Source organism: Ischnura elegans, chromosome 1 (genome assembly GCF_921293095.1).
Source record: "Ischnura elegans chromosome 1, ioIscEleg1.1, whole genome shotgun sequence".
Taxonomy (NCBI): domain Eukaryota; kingdom Metazoa; phylum Arthropoda; class Insecta; order Odonata; family Coenagrionidae; genus Ischnura; species Ischnura elegans.
Window position 1 is genome coordinate 114,692,260 of NC_060246.1, and position 26,086 is coordinate 114,718,345.

General features: G+C 37.4%; 1 protein-coding gene across 1 annotated transcript in view; it reads right to left on the reverse strand.

The window, feature by feature from the left end:
* Positions 1-8,384: 8,384 nt before the first annotated feature.
* LOC124168407 (CD9 antigen-like) overlaps positions 8,385-26,086 on the reverse strand; it is a 99,841-nt gene continuing 82,139 nt past the window's right edge. Inside the window, exons 5-7 of the mRNA XM_046546625.1 lie at positions 17,090-17,200; positions 15,307-15,514; positions 8,385-12,467 (exon numbers count right to left, since the gene is read on the reverse strand). Of these exons, the coding sequence (XP_046402581.1) occupies positions 15,362-15,514; positions 17,090-17,200 (264 nt within the window). The 3' untranslated portion in view covers positions 8,385-12,467; positions 15,307-15,361. The remainder of the gene's footprint in view (positions 12,468-15,306; positions 15,515-17,089; positions 17,201-26,086) is intronic.

The following is a 26,086-nucleotide window of genomic DNA, read 5'->3' on the forward strand; positions in this document are numbered from 1 at the left end:
TAGTTTTGACTCCGATTTCGTTTCGACCCTGAGTTTAGCTCCCCGGGTTTAAATCCATTTCGTTTCGTTTCTTCATTCCGCTCCCTGGAACGAAACTCTTGAAATTTCTCTGGTTCTGACATTCGTTTCGTTTCACTAGCCAACCCTGCCGAAAATAGGCACGCGCCACATAAAAATTTTAACCACGAATAAAAACTATTCTTGATGCCTGAACTCTCATGAAAGGAAAAAAAACAGATCAATCTTCTCCGGGATATTCCTGTAGGCCCAGTACATGGACAGAATGTGATTAAGTAAATACGTATCCTTATCTAAAACAGAAGTTATTCGTCAAATGTTCTGGTTTCAAGCATTATCCCATTACAGCAATGAATCTACGTAGCGGGCATTATCACCATGAGTCTAAATAAATTACCGTAAATCACAATCAATTTATCTTATACCCATCCCGCACATCTAGTATTTTGATCAAATTAAGTTCCATTTTCCCTAAATTCCGGGGTTCCTTTCAGAATTAAAATTTCCGTGAAATTTAAGACAGCGGTCTGCTTGCTAATAATGCTAGCGGATATCCACAACTCTACAATGCACCAAGGATTCCAGCATTAGCGAATTAAATCTGGTCATAGTTGTTGAAAATGTGTATTTTGATGCAATTTTTAAAATATTATATCTATGATATTTTGAGGCGGGTCGTTAAAATATGATACTCTGCGTGCACTTTTGGATGCGTCTAATAAATTCATACTGAACCGACCAAAAAAAACAGTGAAATTACACGGGAGCAGTCATTACACGACCACGGTTTCGTCGAACATTCGATTTCATTGGGATCGTGTATGAATCTTCCTGTGAAAGTTTACAAAGTTTTTTTCCCTTCAATATTGAGGAATTCCTCTCCGTTTCTCAACCAGGTTAATTCAGGCGTATTGGCCGAAAACATATGTGGGGGAGACTGGCCGAACGATTGAGACGAGGCTGAAAGAGCACCGAAGGCATTTCAGATTAGCGCAACCAGAGAAGTTGGCCGTGGCGGAACACAGTATTAATAAAGACCATGCCATCAGGTGGGGAGATACAAAAATAATTCGCCACACACAACGCTACTGTGACCGCATAATTAAGGAACTCACCGCGATCCGCCTCAATCCCAAAAATTTCAATCGTGATACTGGCTTTAATCTTAGCAATACGTGGAGACCTGTAATCAGTTGCATAAAAAACATAAAAGAAGCCCATACAGAACCTCAAAAGACCATCAGCCAATTAAACTACACCTGAGCCTTATTGTTGTACATGCCAAAAGGTCGAATCGGTTCAGTGTAAATTGGACCTTCATTGAGTAACACGCCTTGAAAATGGAAGACGAGTCGTTTTCCGAAACGTTGGCTAATACGGCTAAATTAACCTGGTTGATAACCCGAGAAGAATTCCTCAATATTATTGAACAGTGAAACTTTAAATCGTTTATTTCTTCTTTGTTTCAAGTTGAGTAATAGATTCCAAGAAGTTACACCATATACCATCTTATTTATCTAATAATAACATTTCACCTCAACAAATTCCATAATGTTATCAAAGAAACCTTGCGAAGCAGAGACATTGCACTCCGGTGGCCAAGGTGGACTTACACAAACAACCTGTCGAGCGCGCTCATGCTTGGCGTCTGACCATGGACTGGGGGAGATTAAGCAGTCGAGCACCGAAACCTAGAAATCATATGGGAATGATGCGTTGATGCTGTACTTTGCCGAAATCCAAGCGAAAGCGCGCGTACGGAAGCCACGATCAAGTAATATGAAAGACGAGATACACGGTGAGAATCATACTTTAATATTTTTTTCAATATTCTCGTATTACACTAGGACGTGAGGCAGTGGCTTAGCCAGGGATTTAGTTCGAGGGGGAGGGGTCCAAAATAAGGGGGGGAAACTTTTGAAAACCAAGGTACTAATTGTAAGAAGAGGGTTTTAAACTAATTTTAAAACTTCTCATAATCGAAAAAACTTCATTCTTCGAAGAAATCTTTTGTAAATTCATCATTGTTCAACATTTGGTTTTCATTTGTAATGCAAAGCAAGTGGCTTTAATATTTCGGGGGGTCCGGACCCCCCCCCCCCACTCGTTACGCCACTGACTTAAGAGGAATTATCGCAAAGGACTCGTTTACATATTTGTTCTGTGGAATATGGCAATGTTTTGTAAATAAAGAGACCCATATTTTCCCGTTTATCAATCCTTCACGTTGCCTACTTCTCGATCAATTCCCGCTGAAAATGGACTGCTTTAACCCTTCCGTAGACAAGTGGATGACGTCACGACCGCCTACCCAACGGGTCACCGCTACTCTGCTATTCCTTGGCCTAGTGTAATGACCCCGTGTGGTTCTTTGATGTTTATACTCTTGTGAGCGATTCCTTCCCCAAATGAAAGTTCTCCCCGAATGTCTAAGGCAGGGGTATTCATCCTTTTTTTAATGCAAGGTCCAAAAATCTATTTCACGTCGTCCCAAGGGCCACCAAGCTCCACGTCACTTTACCACCACATCAATAAAATGTTTAAAAACGTATAATATCAAAATGCACTAATATTTATTGGTTAAAAAGTTCAATCAATCAATGCAATTTTTGACATTGCTTATTTTTGACGAGAGTGTCGATAGTTTTTTTTGTAGTTGTACACAACATTTTCTTTAGCCTCCAGGGGCCGCAATAAATTAGCCCGGGGGCCTGGGGTTGAAGACACTTGGTCTAAGGGAACAAGAACTTCTATCATGACACCAATCCATGAAAAGTTGGTGGCGATTGTCGCGGTATCTTTGTTTAAACTTACAAGAAGATGGCTAATAGGGCATCAGTAATTACGATTTCAGATCTGTGAAAACGGCTCGATTGTATAATAAATCTCTCGCGAATACACATTGCACTTACCTCCTAAAACTAAACAATAACTTATCCTTATCCATGAATGGTGTTTCACATTCACTCTTCACTAATTTTGTATCATGCTTACTTCAAATTCTACAAATCGACACGGGACAATCTGTACGTGTAATTATTCTAAAGAAATATATATAATTCGAGTTCCCTTGTTCACAAGGTTCATCATTTCGAATAAGCATTTCATTGAAAATAATTGAAACGTGCGTACAGGAGTGCGGTGGCGTTTAAATGTTGGACAGAAAAACCGATTAAAACACACATATAATACACTGAAAAAAAGGACGGTCATTAGTGAATTCCACCCGAATCGTGACCCGCTCAAGGAAAGCAACCACATTAGAGAGATATGGAAAGATAAGGAGTTTGGGTACGTTATTACCTTGGCTGCGGAGGTAGCGCTGGTCTGCAAGAAGGTGCCGTGGGTTCATCTTTCGGGAGTAGTTCTTTCAGCGTCGAACACTACACGAGAGCTTCACCAAAACAAAAATGCCCAGTACTTGCAGGACAACACAGGTTTTTTTTACCTTTGGCACATTCGCCCTCAGATATCATAGGCCCCATTTGAACGGTGTCTTGCCCGGTACTGTGGCTGAGGATTACACCACCCGCCAAGCTACTCTAACGACAACCTCAGAGTGAGGGACGGCTCATAATGACTACCCTCAGCCTCGTAAGCAAACACCCGAACCGGAGTTTTGAACCCAGACACTCTTACCCACTTTTAGGAAACTGTGATCCATCCTGTGGCGTATATAGATCTTCATTAAGGGGAAGGGGAAATCCTCCACTCAAATATTTTCCTCAGGTCAAGACACTTCGGTCAAATTCAGTTAGGCGACTTCTTAGTACCTGAATAAACATTAGCCCCGACGCGTAACCTCTGTAAAGAAATGCGATTGCGCAGGTCAAGACACTTCGGGAATATTAGTCGAATTCAGTTAGGCGACTTCGGGCCAACGGGCGTGCCTTTTTCATTCCCACGAACCCTGCTAAGCATTAACTTAAGATAGTGGATCGATAATATGTAGGAAGATACCGTAAATTTTTATGATTACGTTACCTCATTTTAAACAAGGATCCCACGATATTTATATTTAAGTATACTGGCACTCTCCGACTCACGAATAAGAAACGTCCCGAAGGCTTGGTTTCTAAGCCGATTTGGTCGTAAGTTGGAAATGACATTTACCTACCGCTGTGACATCATCTACAGGCAAAAATCTAAATTGAAACGTTGGGGTAACGACGGACGTAGATTCGCTTTGTGATGTCCATGTACTTTTTACGGACGATACTTTACATTACAAGAACAATATCATTAATAAATTACCGCAGAATCGTTTTCCAGGAAAGCCGTGAAATAGCCACATAAAAAACGCTGTAACTCCTCTCTCTAGGTAAAAACCGCCGCTGATAATAATGTCGCAATATGAACGCGTTGCCACGAAATGCGTGTGATTGTCGATGCATTTTCTGGAAGAAATTTTGGGGATTTTTCAAAGAATGTTTTTAGAAATAATTTTGGTCGTGATTCGCTAATTACCAGTTTACGATTAATGAAACATAGGACGCAGTACCATCGCATGATGCGGCTATGCTCTCGCGCACTATTCTTCATTAACCCTCATCTCGGTGGAGAGGTTCACGGCCCCAATTAAATACGCCCCTGAACCTGGCGACAGAATTTTAATTTCCGCAGTAACTAGGGTATATATATTAAATCTTTGGAAGAGGGGTCCAATCAATGTTTGATTAGGACAAGTAACTTGAAAAAAAATTAAGAAAACCACATGGTATTATGTATCGAAAATTTAAAAAAGTAAGGAAGTAATACGATCATAGGCGGATCCAGGGGGGGGCACGGGGGCACGTGCCCCCCCCCCCCCCCCCAGACCCTCAAAAATATGCAATATTTTTAATACGGTCCCATTATCATTGTGTTTGTTTTGTATTACGAGGTATCCTTGTGCCCCACCCAGAACAGAATCCTGGATACGGCCTTGCTCGTGCCCCTCCCAGAAAAAAATCCTGGATCCGCCCCTGAATACGATTGCTCTAAGCGGTGGGCGAGTAGATAGATTCCTTATTAGACGCTAAAGAATTTTCTCATTACAGGGGAGCTCGGTACCCCTGCCTCCGTTATAGCCCCTGCCCACAGTTCTCAGCAGGAAGTAGGAGTAGAGTAATAGCTTGATAGCTGAAGTCAGTGGCGTAACTATAATTGGGAATGAGGGAGAAAGCCCTCTTTCAAGCCTTCTCTCCCTCTTTCAAGAACCTCCCTAAAGGTAAAGAAAATATATTCGTATCACAGCAATTTTACCTGTGATGATATAGAGCAACTAATGTCTTCCTGGAACAAATATTGTATATAACCATGTTTTTCCATAAATAAATTCGAATTAAAAAGCAAAAATCGAGTAGTATAACCCAGTGTGGTGTATCATTCAATCTCATCCATCCCCTCCTCTCCCTTCCCAAAGCCAAATCCTAGTTCCATAGTCTGCCAATTTGCGTACCATGACAATCAAAATTTTTTATTACATGCAAGTGGATTCGATACCCTGATCAAACAACACTACTTAACTTACCGCGAAACGCTACATGTCAGGCACGTAGCCTGAGGAGGGTTTTGAGACCTTGCGTCAGCGCTCCGACGTGCAATGCCACCTTACAGAAATTAGCCCTAACAATAAAATGGAACAAATGGTGCATTGCTTATCTAATTTCTACCAAATAAATCTAAACTCTGCCGACACAGAATTTAAATATAGTCTATGGCGAGTGAGTATGACCAAAAGAGAGAGGAACATCGCTGTTTTGAGTCCGTCTTCAGTAAATGCTACCACATATTTCAGACTTTTGCGGCCAGCTCTCGAAATGAGGTAAAATGAACTCAATCCTCAGCCCAGAGGATGTTGAATAAGAATTCCAAGAGAAATGAAGGCTAACATGAAGAATCTAACCCGGTGTAAATCCTAAGAATAATTTACCCCTGTTACAACATAGTTCCTGCCGGTGGCGTAATGAGATCCTCATTTCGAGAAGATCAGGGCCCTGTCGGCCCACCTTCTTTGCCCTTTGATGGTTAAATATACGGGTGGAGAAAATTGTTGCACGAAATTTTAATCCCGGATAGCTAATTCAAGTGGGAATCAAAATTACTAATGATTAAGCTGAGGACATGTAGGCACTAAATATGAAGAAATAAGCAGCCGAAATAGGCAGTAAACATTTTAAAATGGGCACTTTAAATAGGCGTTAATAATATATATTTTACATGTTGGACGAGTCCGTCGGTTCCGGAATTGCAAAAGGCTAAGCAGGTAATCAGCTTTTCCAGAGACCTGACAAATAGAACTTGGCATATATCTTCGCCTTGGGTGGAACTCGAACCCGTCATCCCAAGGTAAGCAGGCGAAGACTTTACACTGCCGTGACCGAGGTAGGCCTGAAACATAATGCGGCTTATTGCCACAAAGAAGCATCTGACCGAAAAGACGATTACTCTTTAACCAATTCAAAAGAAAAATTAAATACTATTAAACCGATTTTTCTAATAGCTTTGGCATTCAGTTGGGTACTAGACTTAGCTCAGTTTAATTTATGATAACACGAGTGACAACTGAATTTAAAATTTACTGAATTTTATATAGCTTGATGAATTCTTACTTCTGACGCTTTAGAATGTTCGTACCAGGCGCGGCGAGGACTGAGTCACGAACCGTTTAATGGGATTGAGCACCGGCAGCCAATAGTAGTCCCTCTGTCGTGGGCAATAGGGTAGTTTCCTTCATCACAGAAAACGAAAGGCATTGATTGCGACTCGTTACCCACCAATAGTGTATTCATAATGTACAAATTATTTGGTTTTAGAAATACCGGTTTAGACTAATGGCAAGGGTCAATTTTAACCGCATTTGATAAAGGCCAGATTGGCGCTCATGCGATGTCACTCCACGTGACGTCACAGGGACCTAGTTTCTATACGAGTGGATAGGAGTTTTACATCGTCTGAGATTACCAATGCATGCATGAGGCACAGAGCTCAGGAAAACATGTCTTGATAATCACCTTATAAAACTGCCTACAGTCGGAAAGTTTCCTTCGTTTGATAAGGTATTAATAATCCTTATTTAAGCCTAGCGCTACCTACTAGCAGGGTACTCTGCTACCTGCTAGTAGCCTGCATCTCAGCGGCGCACACATCCTCGCCCCAAGGTTACCTCACTTTGCGACAGCGGGAACCAGAATGACGTCACACGGGCTTTTCCCAGCATTTATACTTAGCCGTCGCGCTTGCGCGTTTGAAACTTTTCACTTTTCATTTAATCGCAAAAATAGATATTGTCATTTAAAAATCTAAAAGTGTGAAATTCGTACTCCAGGAGTAATAATATTTTGATTTAGGCATTTAAAAAATTATAGGAAACCACCCTATTAAACTCAGGGAAACTCTCCAATACATAGAAATTCTGCGAACACAATAAATACTAGTTCGGGTCTGAATATTACCAGGGTTCTAAACATTATTAAGGTCCACAATTTAGACAAGGTCTTAGGTTAAGACTTGACCTAAGTTTTAGTCACAGACTACCTAAGATTTTATAGATTTTAAATGCATTCCTGATATCATGTGGTCTACATCAGCCCAAACATGCGAGTTTCAGAATTCGAGCCAAGATCGAAGTCGTTGCCTACGACTACACTAGACCAGGTGTAAAACTTAAACAAAGCATAAATCTTTGGCCAGATTTCAGTTTAAGGCCAGGACAAATTCTCAGTATATATCTTATTCTTGGTAGATGACTAAATATTGATCCAACCAATATGACAATCTTCATTTCCCGTAACTGTTTAGCTCTCTCCCTTCAATCATAAAATATGTACCATTAATCCGGCACTCAGCCAATCCCATTCAATTTCACCTGATTCAAGTTTGCTAGGGAAATCATACATCCTGGTTCTTATGAATTATTTGACGTAGTTCACATTGCAATCAAAATTTCTATGAAAAATATGGCAAGCTGGCAAATGTGGAAAAGTTCTAGGAGTCAAGAATAAAATATTAAGTGAAAAAGTATAAAACCTGCTATTCCTTGCAATGTTGTCATATGCTGATGACCTACATTTGTGTAAATCAACAATGAAATGGTTTCTTTTGGAATTAATCTATTAGAAAGGTTAATTACCTAATTAGGCTCTCCAATATAGGTATACATTTACCACATCATTCTATACTAAAGAAGCAAGCCCCTCAGCCTGTTGAGGGATTACTTTGATTTGCTCATCATGACATAGGTTTCCCTGGCACCAATGGCAAATTTCCCCTACCTTTCCCCTGAAACACTTCGAATTCCCTGGCTTTTCCTTGACTCCATGCTACATAATGAAGGGGCACACTCATTAAACAGATGTATAAATGTAACATTTAGACGACATTTGTTAGTTTGTGCATTCTTCCAAAATTTATTGGTTTAAATACAAATGAAGTACAGAGTTAAGAGGTAAAAATAAGAAATTTCAGCATTATTTTCATTTCAAATATTACCTTTATATCATTGGTATCAATATTTCAATATTTCCTTGAACACACAACATGAACACAAAATCCCATCAATTTACATAGTTTTTATCCCAAAGCATAGTGTTCACTTTTACACCAGCTTTTATCGTCATGACAGTAAAAATAAATGTTACACAGCTTTTTTAGCAAGGATTCTACCATACACAATCTTCAAAAATACTTCAAAGCACATACTATGTTTTATATATTTTGATTAATAATTTTATTTTGGTGTGTGTGTATATATATTTATTTATGTATATATATAAATTTTAGAACAGCAATTAGATTTTCAAAAATCTCCAGCTACATCAGAACTATATTCACAAAGTTAGATTCAATATGGGGATTACTAAGTGATAAAATAGCATAAACTCACAAGCACACAACTTGCAAGCATTTCAAGGAGGGATTATTCTCAAGAACCTTCAGATTGTCTAACGAAAAAGTACAGACGCTTGAAATTGAGGAATCACAACAAAAATGATTACTCTTCAAAAAAAATTAACAGCAGCCCATATATATTATGAGTGCACTGCCCAATGATCTGAACAGCTCACAGTCATGAAAATTTGCTTGGATTCACTGTTCAATTTTAAAGCATGGAATCCATAATCTTTCTTGTAAATAGTTATCAAACATTTTCCCCAAGCCATATTCTTAGCATATGAATAATGAAATCCAGAGTAATTAATTGCTAACATAGCCACTGTAATTTAAATAAATTTCAATATCTATCTGTCTATACGATCGGCTAATAACTGTAGCATATTTTCATGAGGAATGAATTTTCATTTTTTCACATTTGAAGAAAACATAAAAATGTGAGAGAAAGAGGCTCACTTTCAATATTCATCGATGAAAAACTATAAAATGACTGAGAATTTTTATTATTGACATGGTTATCTAAAGCTTGTTAGACTACTTATTTTTAAAAATTAAAATTTCACGCATTGTTCAGGGGATCATAAAATCCTGTAATTTTGTGATTGTGGAGCTCATTAAAAGCCAGCCACCACTTGATTTTAAAAAATTTGCAGATCACTATCACCATAAATATATGCATATTCATGACCTATACATTACTTTGCTGTAGCTTCAAGCATCATGAAATAATCCTCTTCGTGCATCAGATCATTAATGATGGCATCAACAAATTGAACACCTACGTGGTCAAGATATAAAAGTGAAAATAATGGCAGACAAATATGCTCTTTAGTAAAATAAGAATAATTCACAAACAGGAGATGAAAAAATTTATGAATTATATCAAAATACACCAAGAGATGAGGCTTCAAAAATGTTTGTAATAAACTACTTGGCATCAGAGGAATTTAAAAATCATAACAAAATACACCAGAATACAAGGCTGAAAAAGTGCCAGCATATTTTCCAAATAACAAATATATACGTGATTCTAGGAAATATTGTTATATTTTCCAAATGGTAACATAATATTTACAAAACATGAATTAAAATCAATATTCATAATAGCTATATCAAAGTACTTGCCATCCACAAGTGAACAAACAATGATAGTAATGAATTCCATATTTTTAATTGTTAAACAATTACTAAGCTGTAATTAACCAAACAGGAGGTTGACTCCTTTTGCAGCTTCATAAGCTGGTAAAAAAACGCAATCCTGCACACTAGCCAACGTTCACAATTTATGTAATTGATACTCCAAAATGCTATGCTTCACACAGTCATTGAATTTCCAGCTTCCAAGAATAAAATATTCCAACAATTTTAAGCCTATGCTGTATATAATCACTCATTCACCAGTTTATCTTTGTCCCAAATCCTTGCAACCCATCAATTGAATATTTTAGTCATTCTTATCAGCACCCAAGGCTAATCACGGTGTAAATAATTTTGGAAACACTTACAAAGGAAAATCTCAATGAAATATGGATTACTCCATGAAATCCTAATCTAATAATACAAATGGTTGTCATTAACAGCAAAGGAGTTGATTCCTAACAAATTATTGTCTTGGTAAAAAATTAAGTAAAATTACAAGTATTTATACATTACTTTTGCCATCAGAATATAAACTCAAATCATGCAGCCATGCACATCATTGAAGTACTGCAATGATATTAATTATCATTAAAGTAAAAAGTGAAAGTTGGCTAGTGTACCGAGAGCCATTTTTGTATGCCATGGCATTGAATCAACTAGATCTTAAAATAGACCAAGAAATAAATCATGAATCAATTATAATTACAAAAATTTAGTCAATCCAATCCTGCTTAAGCTCATATGGAGCTTGAAAGTGTCAAGATATACCACAATGTATACCCTAACATCAGCTTTTCAAGGGTAACGATCAACTTCTCAAGAAAGTAAAATTTAAAATAGTTTAATAAAATTTAATAGTAAACTAATTTCATGGTAAAAATGCTGCCAAAAAGGCAAAATGTAATCATATAACATCAAATAGCATTCAAATGCTATGAAACAGCAGCTGATAGTCTTCTGAACATAAAAATTTGGAAATATTTATATGAAAAGTTTGGATACAGAAAATTGTGCTTTCAAATATACTTCCAAACTACTGAATAAAAATCCTAAAAACCATAACATGAGATATCAAAAATGTATCATGAGCATGAGATAAGTAATCCCCAATCAATAAAAAAATTGAGATTAACAGTTTTTGCGGAGATAATTAATGCCTGACACATGACTACATAATGGATTGACACATATGTATAATATTTTACTACGCTTCAGGGTTGACTGAGACGGTAATGAACACACACTGACAAATTCTTAAATTAAAAACATTAAATCAAGTTCACAAATATCTCTCCAACCTCAGGTCCCGAGTACAATTGTAGTAAAAGCTATGCATAATTTACAAAAATGATAAACACATATGTTCATCTAAATATCTTCAATACAAGGCCACTTTGCAATACTTTTGTTCAAAGCCAAAAATAGCATTATCTGAAATTCGAGTATTCAATTAAAAATGTAAAATTAAACAAGCTATAACTAAAAAATATGAGCACTCCAAATGGCTTACATTAGCCCATTTTGGCACTGAACAAACTATTGCAAGGGCTGCAGTTTTCCTCAGAGCAGGGGGGAAGAGCCTGAGAATTTCATAGCAATTGAGTAGATTGGAAGAGTAACAGAGAGGGCAACAGGAAGATTCAGCAATGAGCCAAAAATGACCTCAAACATATTAATTATATGGTGCCAACAGTCTTTTTCTTTAAAATGAGCAAGCTATAATAATATAAACCCACCCCCCCATAAACTCCTATCGTCAATGAGAAAAACCAGGAAAAAACTGGACTGTGTACGTATTCATGCTAGTATACAAGAAAAATTACTTTCACAAGCAAATACCGTGGCATTGCCATGGCATGATACCTGATACCTAAGGCTATTTTGGTATGATCTACACCTCAAATGAGGAGTAACTATCCATTTGGGAGAGTGGATGAGTATATGTCACATAGCAAAAGAGAAAAATCGTCACAACTGTTCACCTCAACTGTTTCCCTATGACCATTTCATCAAAAAAATAAATATTACATAAGGTGAATTTAAAATCACCATTCTGTTTAATATAACTATTCCAAGCCAAGCACAGATTTATATCAGGAGCAATGTTTGATGGCTTCCCCGAGATTTCTCGGCCTACCCTAACGCAAAGAATAGTCTCAGACAGCATTGCAGTGACATACTTAGGAATGAAATGTTTCCTTCTAACACTGCTGCATATGCTTCCTTAAAGTTCATCCCTTAATTCCTGCTTAATGGAAACATTTTGGTGTCTTTAATTCACTCAAAGCATTCATAGTATGTATCCTCCATAAGCACACTCCCTCATTATCCTTGAAAACTGCTTCTTTGCCTCCATCAGGCATCCCAACACATCAGGAGACAGCACTCCAACACACAAATAACTCCTGAGCATGTTTTCAGCTGTTGTGGAATGCCTACCGATAAAAAAAGAACACAATCAACACCACCTCAGCACAACCACAAAAATCCATCCATCCCATAAAGAAACATTCATGGCTAAGAATGCAAGACAGCAGTTGCACTCTATACAGATCAGAAATGTGGACTATATGAAAGGCTGACCAGAAAAGACTCTAAGCCTTTGAGACCAGGGGCTGGCGTCAGGTGCCTGAGATCAAATGGATGCATAGGGTGAGAAATGAGGTATTAATGTACAGATTTATTAAGTAGCTGGAAGTAGCTGGATGACAAATTAAATTTAAGTAGAAAAGGAGAAGTATGTCAGTAAGTAAGTGGAGAAGTATTTAAGTCGAAACTGTGGAGCACCATAAGCCAAAGAAGGACCAAGAGGATCATGGTCATGTCACAAGACATAACAATTATGAGAGGAATGGAATGGAGGGAAAAATTGAAAGACAAAAGGAAGAAGAACATAAGGGAAATGAGGGATTGGCTTGGGAAAGGGAGAATTAGAGGACTACAGTATGCCAATCTTAGGGTTGCAGTACTAGGAATGAGAACATATTGACTTCTATGCATATAGAAATTTACCTAACTAACCCTATGAAGTTTTACAGCTTAAATTGAGTGAAAAAAATTCAAAAATGGCTTGTGAAGATCCTCCCACTTATCAAAAATACTCAAATATTTTCAGTCTAATGAGAGAAGGTTGACCACCAAAGAAAAGTAAACCATAAAAAAATTAAGCCTTCTTAGACTTCCAACAGGAAGACAAGTGCAGAATGATAAATTCAATTGTTCATTTAAAGTAAAACCTCCATAAAATCAATTTGACAAGACTAAGAAAATAGAAATTCAAATGCGAGTAGGTTGCCATATGCATTTGTTTCGTGGGTAGCTTTGTCACAGGATGATACAAGAGTTTAAGTAGATGGATGAGTTGAGCCACAAAATAAAACAGCAACAGTTGCCTCCTGTAGGGACATTTATGGAAGCGACGAAATATTCTGAGCATGGCAACAAATAACGCATGTCCATAACATACAAAAACGTATGTGTGACTGATTAACTCACTTATTGATGGATATAATTTCCCACCCACTTCCAGCTACTTAATCAACTTAAGGGTAACAAATATTACTTTTTACAATTATACTCTTGAATTGTAATAGGTTAAAATTGTTTATAGTAACTTTAACCTCACCTCAACCACAATATTTCCAGAGATGTGAAATATTTCCCTTTGACTGAGTCACAATCAGTTACTACAGTGTTTCACATTCACTACTACCATGTGTTATCATCAGAAAAAGTCTCTGATAGCAGAATTCCCTGAGGTAATGAAAATGGCTATATTATTGAGTTTAATGATAGTATTAAGTTACTATGAACAATTTTTAACTTCCTCAAAAAGACTATCATTGGAATCAGGAACATTTATAAATAGAAATTATTATGAAAATATGAAACTTGGGCATGAAGTTACCAGTACATAAACACATGACAAAATAAATTCTTACTTTAAAGAGGTTGTTTCCCTAACTGGAGCCCACTTTTTATCATAAAAAGGTTTTCTTTAATAATAGATGATCATTGTGATAAGTTTTTTTCCGTGTACCATACATCTAAAGGGACCAGGACTATGACTTTGCTATGAGGAGTTTAATGTAAATTTTGCTACATGGATGATCATTATAAACAGATTCTACTGATACTGTGGTGTTATAGTAAAGTTCATGTTGCTATCATAATTTGAAATTGTTTTCACACTCACAAGAGAATTGCATTCTTACATGAAGTGCCATGAGAAAAAATTTCCCTGAACCATGAATCGAACCACGGACATTTGACTTTCCAGGCTGAATGCTTCAGAAACTTCTCTTCCTCTTTCAGTGTGCAATTTTTGTGTGTGGCCTCTTCACTTCTCACACCCTTATTAGTCACCAACATGCTTCAAACAGGGATGCCAACTTACAAAAAATATTGGGGGGCCCAAACCCCAATATTTTTTGTAAGTGCCCCAGGAAATTTTACAAGTAGTGAGTTTTAAGTTTTTTAAGCATTTTAGAAGTCATATGATCAACATTAGAACCCTGATAACCGATACTCGATATATGGACATTCCATGGAAAATCGACAAACCAGACACATTTTTTCCCTCACACCCATAACGGATTTTTGAGGGGGCTCGGGCCTAACAGCAGTGTTTCCATGTAAGGAACTATTTTTTTCAAATACAAATTATTTTTTTATGTTCATAGGTTTGATTGCATATTATTGAGTGGATATGGTGACAGATTAGAAACACGACTTTTACCCTGTAATTGCTAAGTAAGTAAGAAACATACAGTGGTAAAAATTCAAAGGAAAGGTTCTTTCATACAAAATATTTTTTTTTCTTTTGCTTCCAAAAATTGTATAAATACTCCATTAAGAAAAAAATGAATTTTATGCATGAATGTAAACATCACAACAGAATTCAAACTCAACTTCAAACATCACCCGCTGAAAAAATAATAAATTTTATTTATTCATTTGCATTAAACCCAAAAACAGTGCAGAATACCTTTTCAATTGGATTTTTAAACAAATGGTTAAATAACAGAGTGTGACAAGAAGCAACAAAATAAACACTAATTAGATACACTCAGACATCACATAATCCTTTAATTGTATGAACGCCTCATCCGCTCAAGCCAAATAAAAATAAATGCTTTAAGAGCTATAAATAAATCTTTTTTTATTTACAAATTCTACTTGATTTTAGTGAAGGTTTTATAAGAAATTCTTAATGACATTTAATACGGATCTCCTTCCTTGTCAAAAGAGTATAAATATCTGATAAAGCCTTACCTTAGCCCAGTAGTTTTTCACATCCATGGAGTACCTCCCCAGTACTGGAATTCATTTAGGCTTTGTACCGATCAATGGCTCTCACGGCACAGCAAAGGACCATAGAGAACACCAAACCAAGGAACTGCACAATTCCCAGGCCAATGGTGACTCCGATCACCACCCCACCGTACGAACGCAAGATTGAGATCAGCTTATCTATGCAACCCTGTTCCAAACAGACAAGAAAATGGAAAGTCAGAATCACACACCTTCATAACACAACTTTATACATCAGAAAGGAAACACAAAGGCAATTGTTGGTCCTAAAATGTCATATCCTCTTCAAAGGATATTGGCAACGATTAAATGCAAAACAAACCATAATAGCTGTCTAATGAGATGGTGTACGTGGAACAGAGAATTGATGGAAAGGCGATTGGATTTTACTCTAAATGAGTTGAGCAGATCCCGAGTAACCAAGAAGAGTTTTAACATTTGGAGGGTGGCCACTTTCAATGGGGTGCCTTCGCTCCTGCTGAGACATTTACCATTAATTTTGAAAGTCTGTCAGTTACATCCTACTTACGTCATTGGAGTGATTTTTAATGTATCTTCATTTTTCTAGTTTTTATTTTAAGATACAAGTGATGATATAAAATTAAATTATCTCTTATACTTGGGCAGAAAAAATTTTAACTTAAAAAGGTGGGAGACATAATATTACATACCCCACTGTTGTAGTTAAAATGAAAACATACTTCTTTATACCGCTTAGTATCAATACGTAACACAAAATCTCACATTTCAGAGCCAGCACATTCTCAAAGAGAGAAGAAGGGCCCAGCTCGGAATGCGTCTCTTGATCCTGAGCCCCAGAATGTCTTGTTGGGCAAACCCTGGCCCCTAAGGCCAGTAGCAGTGTCTAGTTGGCGATCCCCCTTCTATTGGTTACCAAACTTCCCAATTGGGATACTGTCACAAACCTTCTTTAACACCACCAGTGGCATCAACACAATCGGTGATCTTACTGCATACAGGCAATTGATTCTCCAAAAGGAGACATTCATTGATTATAGATACGAGAATGCAACAAACAGCCACCTTACACTCCTGAATAATTTCTACTGACTTTAATAAGCTAGCCATTAATTTTCCCATCACAGCACAAACTGAGTTTTTTTTTCGTCAATTTGGCCAATATCTCCACGAGAAATAATTACTAATTCTTCACAGCAGTGTTTTTTTTCTTTTGTAAATTTTTTTACAAATAAAATATATCTCAAGAGGAATGACAATGCCAGAGAGGTAATAAATTATTCCGATTCAATACATATAATAATTTCATAAGTACAACGCCAATTTTTGGATGCATCCAAAAATCACAGCATCCAAATGAGCATGTAATGCCTTTACCAACACTTACCTAAATACTGTTCACTGTCGCATTTCACAAAAGAAACACAAATGCAGCAATCTTAACCTTCAACTTACTGCTAATCAATCGTGAAAAACTATACAGATTCTCTCCATACATTGAGAAGATTTATCTCAATTTACAAAACATGAGAAGCTGTAAACTATCAAACATCCATAATAATAAACAGTGGTGGATCCAGGATAGGGACAAGGGGGATTAGGTGGGGTAACTGGGCTGGGTGGTAACCTCCAAGAAGTAGTGGGGGTCCGAACAAAATTACCTTTATATCTAGCGAAAAAATTGGATGCCCTGAGGGGGAGCTATTGCCCCCCAGCCCATGTCTGGATCTACCATTACTAATCATCAAACACTAATTTAACATACCTCATTGTGGATGACGCTACTAATGACAGAGGCAAATCCAGCCTTGCGTCCAGTTTGGCAAAGAACATCATCCTCTTCAACATTGCAGCAACTTGTAGGAATAGTGTAAGCCTAAAAAGAAGTGATAAAATCATTGTATAATGCATATATTTATTGATTGAAGCATTCAGAACTGAAATTATGTCATATTTTTGTAAAACAGAGTTCTCTGAATCATGTATTTGTACCCTTTAGTATTTCCAAGGATCAGATTTAAGATAACGAGTAAATTACCAGAGACTGCTTCTACCTTAAAAGAGTGAGCAACACCTTTATAGATGTACATTGTAAATAATATAATGTCATTCAAGTTGCATTTTCTAAAATCAATATTGAACTAACAAATCCTCTCCGACATCAAGGACCCTGTTTGCAATGGATGAAAGGTTATGCTTGCTATTTATGAATGAATGATGATGCATGCTATTATCCCCTCAAGCGCGGCGGGCATTTAATTAAATCCCATCTCAGCAGCCGGACGAGATTTAAATGACTTCACCTTTTTGGCATTGTATCATTCAATAATTTTTATCTTTCATAATATACGATCAGTATCATTGAAAATTTTAGTAAACTTGCGTAATATAATGCACTACTATACAACAATTTTTCGAGCGATTTGAAAAAATATTTATTGTTTTATGTATCTCGTTTTATGAACTAATTAATAAATTTTCAATTTCGAAAGATTTTAATTTGGTTTCGAATAAGCTACGAGATCTCTAACATTCCATGCATTAAAAAATGCAAGTACATGATGTAATTTAGATATTTGGGGTTGAAAATGTCATAACAGATTGGATACTTTCGATAGGATTACCCGTTTCGCCTACTTGAAAATGTACCACTCCGCCCACTTCTCTGACTTTGTTCCATTATTACCGTATCATTTCATTTAGGTAATCACGTGCTAATGTTTCAAACGTCAATATGTGAATAATCAAATGATTTACCTTAGAAAATCTGCTTTGTGTGACATGATTTGAAGCTATCCAAACATTATCCCACTGCACATTTTTCACACCAGTACACGCAGTCTCTTCATTTCCCACATTAGGCACAAACTGCACACCTCCTTTGAGACTTTGATTTCTTCCCAGCTGCAGGAATTGTCTTTAGGAAATGTATTTCTGTGAGCCTTGGTACTTAATTGTGTAATGAGTGACGGCCATGTCCAAACAGTTCGTATGACGTTGGATATTTCAAAAATATTACCTCGACCGATGGCACGCGAAATGATAAGTCAAATTTTTATATGTGTTTTTCCTATGATCAACATATGAATTTAGGACCGACACATTCAATAGTCTCCTAAATAATTTCATACACCACTTGTAATGGCGTTTTCTTTCCATTAGTTACGAATGCAATAACAGGTCCTTGAAATTCACCCCACCAATGAATTTACTATAACCTAACACACAAACAGACTTCCGAGTCTCTATTTTGCCTTTCAATACTATTCCCATTTCGTAGGATCCCCAATTATAAAATAATACCACTCACAGGCAGTACACCCGATGAGAATTTCAACACACTGCCTGAAAGAACACCACACAGTATGAATGACTCTAGTGGACTGAAGCTCGTGGTTTAGAAGCTCCCTCAAGAGACGAGAAAATATCTCGAAGGGGCCCTGGTATATGCTGACTGTTCAGATGGAATCTTATCTTCGTTGATTACTGTCCAGAAAAAAAATATTAAAAAATGCAGAGCGAAGCACATGGCCCCTTCGCCTAAGACGCTAAGGACTAACGAGGCGGGCCAAACACACTTGGGGCTCGAGGTGACGACAAACAAGGAGAAGACGGAGAGAAGGCATTCAGCTTAGAAGATACCATATCTCAAGCTAAAGTAGCTGACCCTTCTTGACGTCTCTCAAGCAGAATAGGCGGAAGTTTTCATGATAGAACAGTTGAAGGAAGGCATTGAGTTTTTGGACCGCAGTCGTCAACACGCTAGTTTAAAACGGAATTTTATTGAAGCTTTTTAAAAACATCTTGAAGGCAAAAAGCCGTTATGAATATTTTATTGGAGAGGAAAAACATTTCTTCAAATGATAGAGTAATTAGTTTTAATTTAACATGCAATATCTGGCGGAGAAAAAATATTATATACAGTAGGTCAGGAAGCGTACTGGGTACGCATGACGGCGGCATACGAAATTTAAAGGGCGCGTACTGGGTACGCATGACGGCGTTGAGGGGTTAATAGCATGACAGTAATAGAAGGCAAGGGGGGAAGAAAAAAAACCTTCTACTTCATTTAAACTACAGTAGCCCAAAATAGACGACCTTTTGTTGATTATGTACATACAAATTTCCTTTGGCTTTCCATAATAAATTGCAAAAACGATTGAAAAAATTTATGTGTGGTTTTAAATGCACTGAATGCCATAACAAGTACACCAAAGAAGCAAGCAGTGAGTGCTGGCAAGGTTTACTTGGCTGAGAAAATGAAAAATATGGCAGTCATTCATTTAAGTGCAAAATTTGAAGAGCAACTTTTGAAGTTGCGATTTCTAAAGGGTGGAAATTTAAACATAGATTTTTTATGCCTCAGTTAATTTTGCCGTAGTTGTCAATAATTGTGCAAATACTCCATTCCTACTATCTCTCCAACTAATTGTTGTAGTCTTTTTTTGTTCTAACTAAAGCTAACACATTGCTCAAGATAAAAAATATCAATAACATTGATTTAATCCCATTTCCTATCATAATAAAATTCTAATATTTAATAAATTACCTTCTAAAAATTTATCTGAGACAAAACCTAAAGACTTGGGTTCAAAGTCAACTAAGAGGACTTGAATTAGACAATGATTTGAAATGTATCAAGCCACTATGGATTATTATGTAAATTATAAATTTGTCATGCAAAATAGAGACACAACACAAATATTAATTTAAATAGGGTGAATATTTATTTAGAATTACCGTATTTGACGGCATTTAAGACGCACTTTTTTCCCTAAATTTGGTCTCCAAAAAAGTTACCTGCATCTTATACGTGAAGGACACAGGTTAACTTTCAATACTGAATGCTATTTTTAGCCCGGATAAAGGTATAGACACACACAACTTTTTCTACATCTACCATAATTATTTTATCAGGTTTAACTAAATTTTTGCCAACAAAAATATAGCTCAAAAGAGAGAACTGGGGTGGTTTCCTTCCGACACCGCACCGTTCTCGTCAAAAAGTAAACGAAACTAGTAGCGCTCGCTCCGCCTTTGGTACAGAGAAGCGGGGAGTAGCACATAGTACAACATAGTACTACTCGTTCAACGTATGACGCCCAACACACGTGTCAGTATCGGTGCTACTCTGCATAAATGTGTCGGTTGCTTAAAACTGTTTGTTTAAAAAAATACCCTGGAAAATATGTATGACTACAGGAAACAAGAGATTAAGCTATACAATTCAGTATAAACTAGGAGTGTTAAACTACGCCAAAGTGCATGGAAACAGAGCAGCAGCAAGGCATTTCGGTCCACCACCTACCGAAAAAATGATACGTATTTGGCGACTGCAGGAAGATCAACTGAAGACTGCTAAAAAACAAAAACATAACCTTCGATGCCCAGCTCCATCTTGGCCTGAACTTGAAAATGCCGTAAAAATGTGGGTGATAGATAAAGAGGAATTCTGGGATAAGTGTTTCAACCAAAATGATAATCAATGAGGCCAAAGGATTTGCAGAAAAACATGGGAATCAGAACTTTTCAGGGTCTGAGGGCTGGTGCTACAGGTTCATGAAAAGGCAAGGCTTATCAATGCGCACAAAAACAACTATAGCACAGAAAATGCCAGTAGATTATGAAGAAAAAATACTAGCATTTCATAGGTTTGTTATAAATGCACGCAATAAAACTTCTTCTGAGCTCGGTCAAATAGGAAATATGGATGAAATTCCACTCACATTTGATGTACCATCCAACAAGACTGTGAGTATTAAAGGGTCTAAATCAATAACCATAAAAACCACAGGTCATGAAAAAACCCGATATACGGTATTTCTAACATGTTGTGCTGATGGCACAAAACTACCGCCGTTTTTCATATTCAAAAGAAAAACTCATCCGAAAGAAAAACTTCCAACGGGTGTAATTGTTCATGTTTATCCGAAAGGCTGGATGGACGAAGCTGGAATGAAACTGTGGTTACAGAAGGTATGGGCGAGGCAACCTGGTGGACTCTTAAGAAAACGCTCTCTTTTGGTTTTGGATCAGTTTAGCGCCCAAAGAACTGAAACCATAAAGAATAAAGCGAGAGAATTAAAAACCCAGGTAGCTGTCATTCCTGGTGGACTGACTAGCCAATTGCAGCCTTTAGATGTATCGGTGAATAAGCCATTTAAGGAAAAAGTGCGAGAACGATGGAACAAGTGGATAGGAGAGCCACATCACGCCCTCACACCCTCAGGTAGAATGAAGCGGCCCTCTATTTCACAAGTGTGCGAGTGGGTAAAAAGATCTTGGGATGACGTAAAGGCTTGAAATAATTGTTAAGTCCTTTAAGAAGTGCGGAATCAGTAATGCTCTTGACGGAACAGAAGATGACGCATTATTCGAAGAAGGTGATACTAGCGATGACGGAAACAGTAGTGATGACGATATTCTCGTTTTCGATGATGATGATAGTGAAAAGGATTTTTATGGTTTTGAAAGTGGTTAAAGTCTAATTTCATGATAGGCAACGTTTTCCTTGAATCTGTGTTTTTTATTGTTTCTGCTTTATTTTGTATTATGTTTGATTGCTTGCCGTTCACTCATTTATTCATTATTGAAATTTACATATCATGTTCAAAATAGCTTGCCGTTTGTTAATTTTCCTTAATGAAAATGTTTGGTAATTGCATTCAATGATTGTTTATTTGGCTTTTACGAAATGTGAGTACTTAAAGAAACCACATTTTAAGTTATTGTGGTACTGCGCTGTCGCGCGGACTATTGAAACTTTTTTTCCTTGCGTGTGGCCTTCTAAATAAGGGTGCGTCTTATATGCCAGTGCATCTTATATGCCGTCAAATACGGTAATTGATGATATTTATAGTAAAATATATATTTAATTAATGATGTTGATGACATTCCTAATACATAGTGATACAATTTGTAACTTTTCTTAAATATTATTCACCAACTTTAAAGCCTCAGTAAAAGGTATGTACTGGAAGTATTTCTAAAAATCTTTGGATTATGATTACAACACAAGATATAATATATTCTATCACTAATTAATAGAAAGTGTGATGTCTCATTATTAATTTTCTCATCATGCATAAAAACTATACTTCTACAACTTCCACAACAGTCCAACCACACATTTTTCCAGTAATTAATGACCACTTTAAAAAAATAATACAGAAGCACAAAAAATATCCATCAATTTACAAGCAATGCAAAACTCATAAATTACATCCTCAAAGAACAAGGAAAACCCAATCAACAAGCTAAAACTTTCAAATTTTTTAACGTGAGCAAAGCCTCCTGGGACACAATGTTACAAGAGGTGTTAAATTAGCTACCGTTCACTCTTGTAAGCTAATCATGACAAGTCAGGCTTGTTTCAAAGCCAAAACTATCTATGGAAGACAGCTCACAAATTATGTATTCAGCAGATGCTACACACTTGAGAATGCCACTCACGCCTACTGTTCCACCCCTCCTCTCTCCGTATCTCCACCCCCACTTCCTGCCTATCAGACAAGCTTCCCCTCACCTCCAACCACCTCCCCTTCTACCTACCCTTACTTCAATCACTAATAAACTTCATATTACTGAAATACAACCCTTGAAAAAAGACAAAAAAGAAACTTACTTCTTGAGCAAAATTTACCAATACAACAAACGATTGTTGTCATAGAATGCTGCATTTCTGTGCATAAGCGCTGAGATACCTAACTAGTCACTAACTACCACCAAAATCGGAAAGTACAACTCATGAGACAAAACAGAGACAACTCATAATTAACAGAAGTTAGCAGCTAATTGGACATCAAGCAATATTAACCATACATGTACATAGTTATTCTCATAAGTCTCGCCATAAGTAGCAGCAATTTCCAAAAGATATATAAAGTTTCAAATGCTCAGCAAAATAAATCCAAAATGAAATACTTGAAATACTTTTTAATTTCGATAAACAACTTTTTTTCGACTCAAATCGGGAGCAATATAATTTCAACAAGGACCAATCAGGAGAAGAAAGGGGTGAGAAAGGAGGAAGAAGGATTTACATGAAGGGGTTGTCCACTTTTTAAGATAGGCATTGTTTGAAGTGGGGCCTGGAGTCGGGTGAAAGAATGGCAGAGACAGAGACAGTGGTTTGGGGTGGCTCACTTGCCAAAATAGCAATGCATTAAAAGAAATTAGAAAGCAGAAAGGAAAACTAAGTTGAGGCAAAAAAATCTTCCCCATTTGGCCATATTGTCTTAAGTTCGCAATAAAAAAATGCACAAATTACTTCCTACTCCATGAGCTGGTTTCTCATCATTGAAGCTCACATCCATTAACTCTATCAGGGATAACAGCACGTTGAGGAGGGAATCACTTATGAGGGTGCAAACAACAATGGACCACATTAGGGTTAATATGCAAGGCAGAGGTGCAAATGAGAAGAGAAGAGGCACTGGGCATGAGTTTGCAACATCATGAACTTTTCTGCATAAGGGTTAAGGCGATCAAATTTTCTCCAAAAATAGCTTGAGAAGCAGAAAATGGATGGAGAACAGGAAAATGTATGTGTCTCTATTTTTTAAACTTAATCACAAAAAATAAAAAGAATTGGTGAACGACACCTTGTCAAGCATCAAAAGGGATGCAAGAAAAGACCTGGATGGGGGAAAGCAAGATGGGGAAAACCCAGGAGTCCTACAATTCCAAGCTGTCCACTTATCCCTTAATTCTCCTTGTTATTTGCCCTTATTCCATACCTTACCTTACTATTAGCACCTCACCTTCTCACTTCAACAACTTTCCTTCACTTTCTCTATTTTCCTTCCACTTCTCTTCCCTCATAATCTCCCGTGTCCTTCCCATTATCCAGAGCCATTCTCACCTCCTCTTGGCTGACAATTCAGACACAGTGGACTCCCTATTTTCTTACAATAGTTAATTTAGATAATTAATTGGGCGTGGAGCTAGTGGGAATGATTTTTTTTAAGCAATACGGTTTGAGACGTAATTTTTGCCTTCATAGGTTATCAGGCGATTGACTTCCAGGTAGAGGGTCTATGCTAAAGCCTTCAAAGTCATCGGTATTCACGGGGGAGAAATGGAGCGGCGGCCAAGTTGCATATGAATAGCATCAACGCATAAAAGGGTCCGCTATAGAGTCTCAAATACAATGGCTTCATTCCCTCCCAGCTGTCGTAGGACCTCTGTGTCTTAGGAATACAGTGCAGCAGTAGAAGGTGATTTTGATAGAGCCATACAGAGTAAAAACCAAGAGAACAAAGGGAAAAAATTGGAATACAGGAAGAAAAATCAAGAAGTTATCAAGAAAAACCATAAACCTAGAAGAGAAATTGAAAGAGGTCAATTGCTTTGAAAATGGAGAGCGTCAAAGTGATATTGCGCTGAAGTTTAAACTCACGATGCCTTATTCTGAATAAAGACGAAGTTTAAACGTCAGTGACCTCAGCCGCACCAACTTCAACCAAGCGATCAACACATATGGAAAGTTCATTGAATCTGTACAAAATGACGAGGGTAATCGCTCCGAGACATTAAGTGAAAGCTCCGTTTGGTACCAGAATTTTAAACAGCAAGCAGGCATTTTCAGTGTGGCGATATTAGGTCAATCTGCAAGTGTTGATAGCACAGTCACCGCAACATTTTCTCATGAACTGCAAGCTGTGATTGAAAGCAGCTCCTTTCCCCCTTAACTAGTTTTAAGTGTTGACGAGACGATATTGTTAAGGAAAAGAATGCAATCTCGTTCATTAATTGCCAGGGAAGGAAAACTAGGTCAGGTTTCAAGGCATTTAAAGACTGTTTCACGTAGCTGCTAATGCCTCGGGGGACTTCAAATTAAAGCCTGTTATGATTTATCATTCACAAACTCCGCCAGCAATGAAATGGTATTCAAATTAGCGCTAGCCTGTTATTTGGATGAGCGACAAAGGGGCCTGGGGGACACAATAATTGTTTTCATGCTGATTAGAAAATTCGTCAACTGCCGGCAATGCATTACAATCCCCTGAGATAGCAGATGGTAGCCCACCCGCATAACAGGAGGGAATTTCAAAAGCACCTATGAACTTTTTTTACGTGAATAATAGTCTTTGAATGCATGCCTACTATCTTTAAAGATATTTTAAACTTTAAAAGTTTACATGAATTAAGGATTTTTAAGGCTATTAATATGAATATATAAGAGGTGTGTTCAAAAAGTATCGCGAATTTTGTATTTTTCGCGGGTTACATATAATCGAATTTCGATGTTTTTGTGGCGTTATGTTGGTACTCATGTCTGTCACTTATGCCGACAAGCTCGGCCATTTTGAATGTTTACTTAATTGTTGACAGCTGCTTTGCTTGCACGTGTTTTGGATCGTCTTCGATTTTTACCATGGATCAAAGAACCTGTATCAAATTTTGTGTGAAAAACGAAATTAAGTGCGCGGATGCATTCCGAATGTTGACTGTGGCATACGCAGAAGCTACCTTGGACCGAAGCAACGTTTATCGGTGGTACAAAATGTTCTCAGAAGGCCGAGAAGATGTGAACGACGAAGAGCGTGCCGGACGCCCGAGCACTTCAACAACAGACGAAAAAATTAATGAAGTGGAGAAAATGGTATTGGCCAATCGTCGAATCACCGTTAGAGAAGTTGCTGAGGACCTAAACATATCGATTGGCTCGTGCCATTCGATTTTTATCAATGATTTGGGCATGAGACGGGTCGGGTTGGGTTGGGTTGGGTTTGGGTCCGCGACGACCCAAATTTGCTGC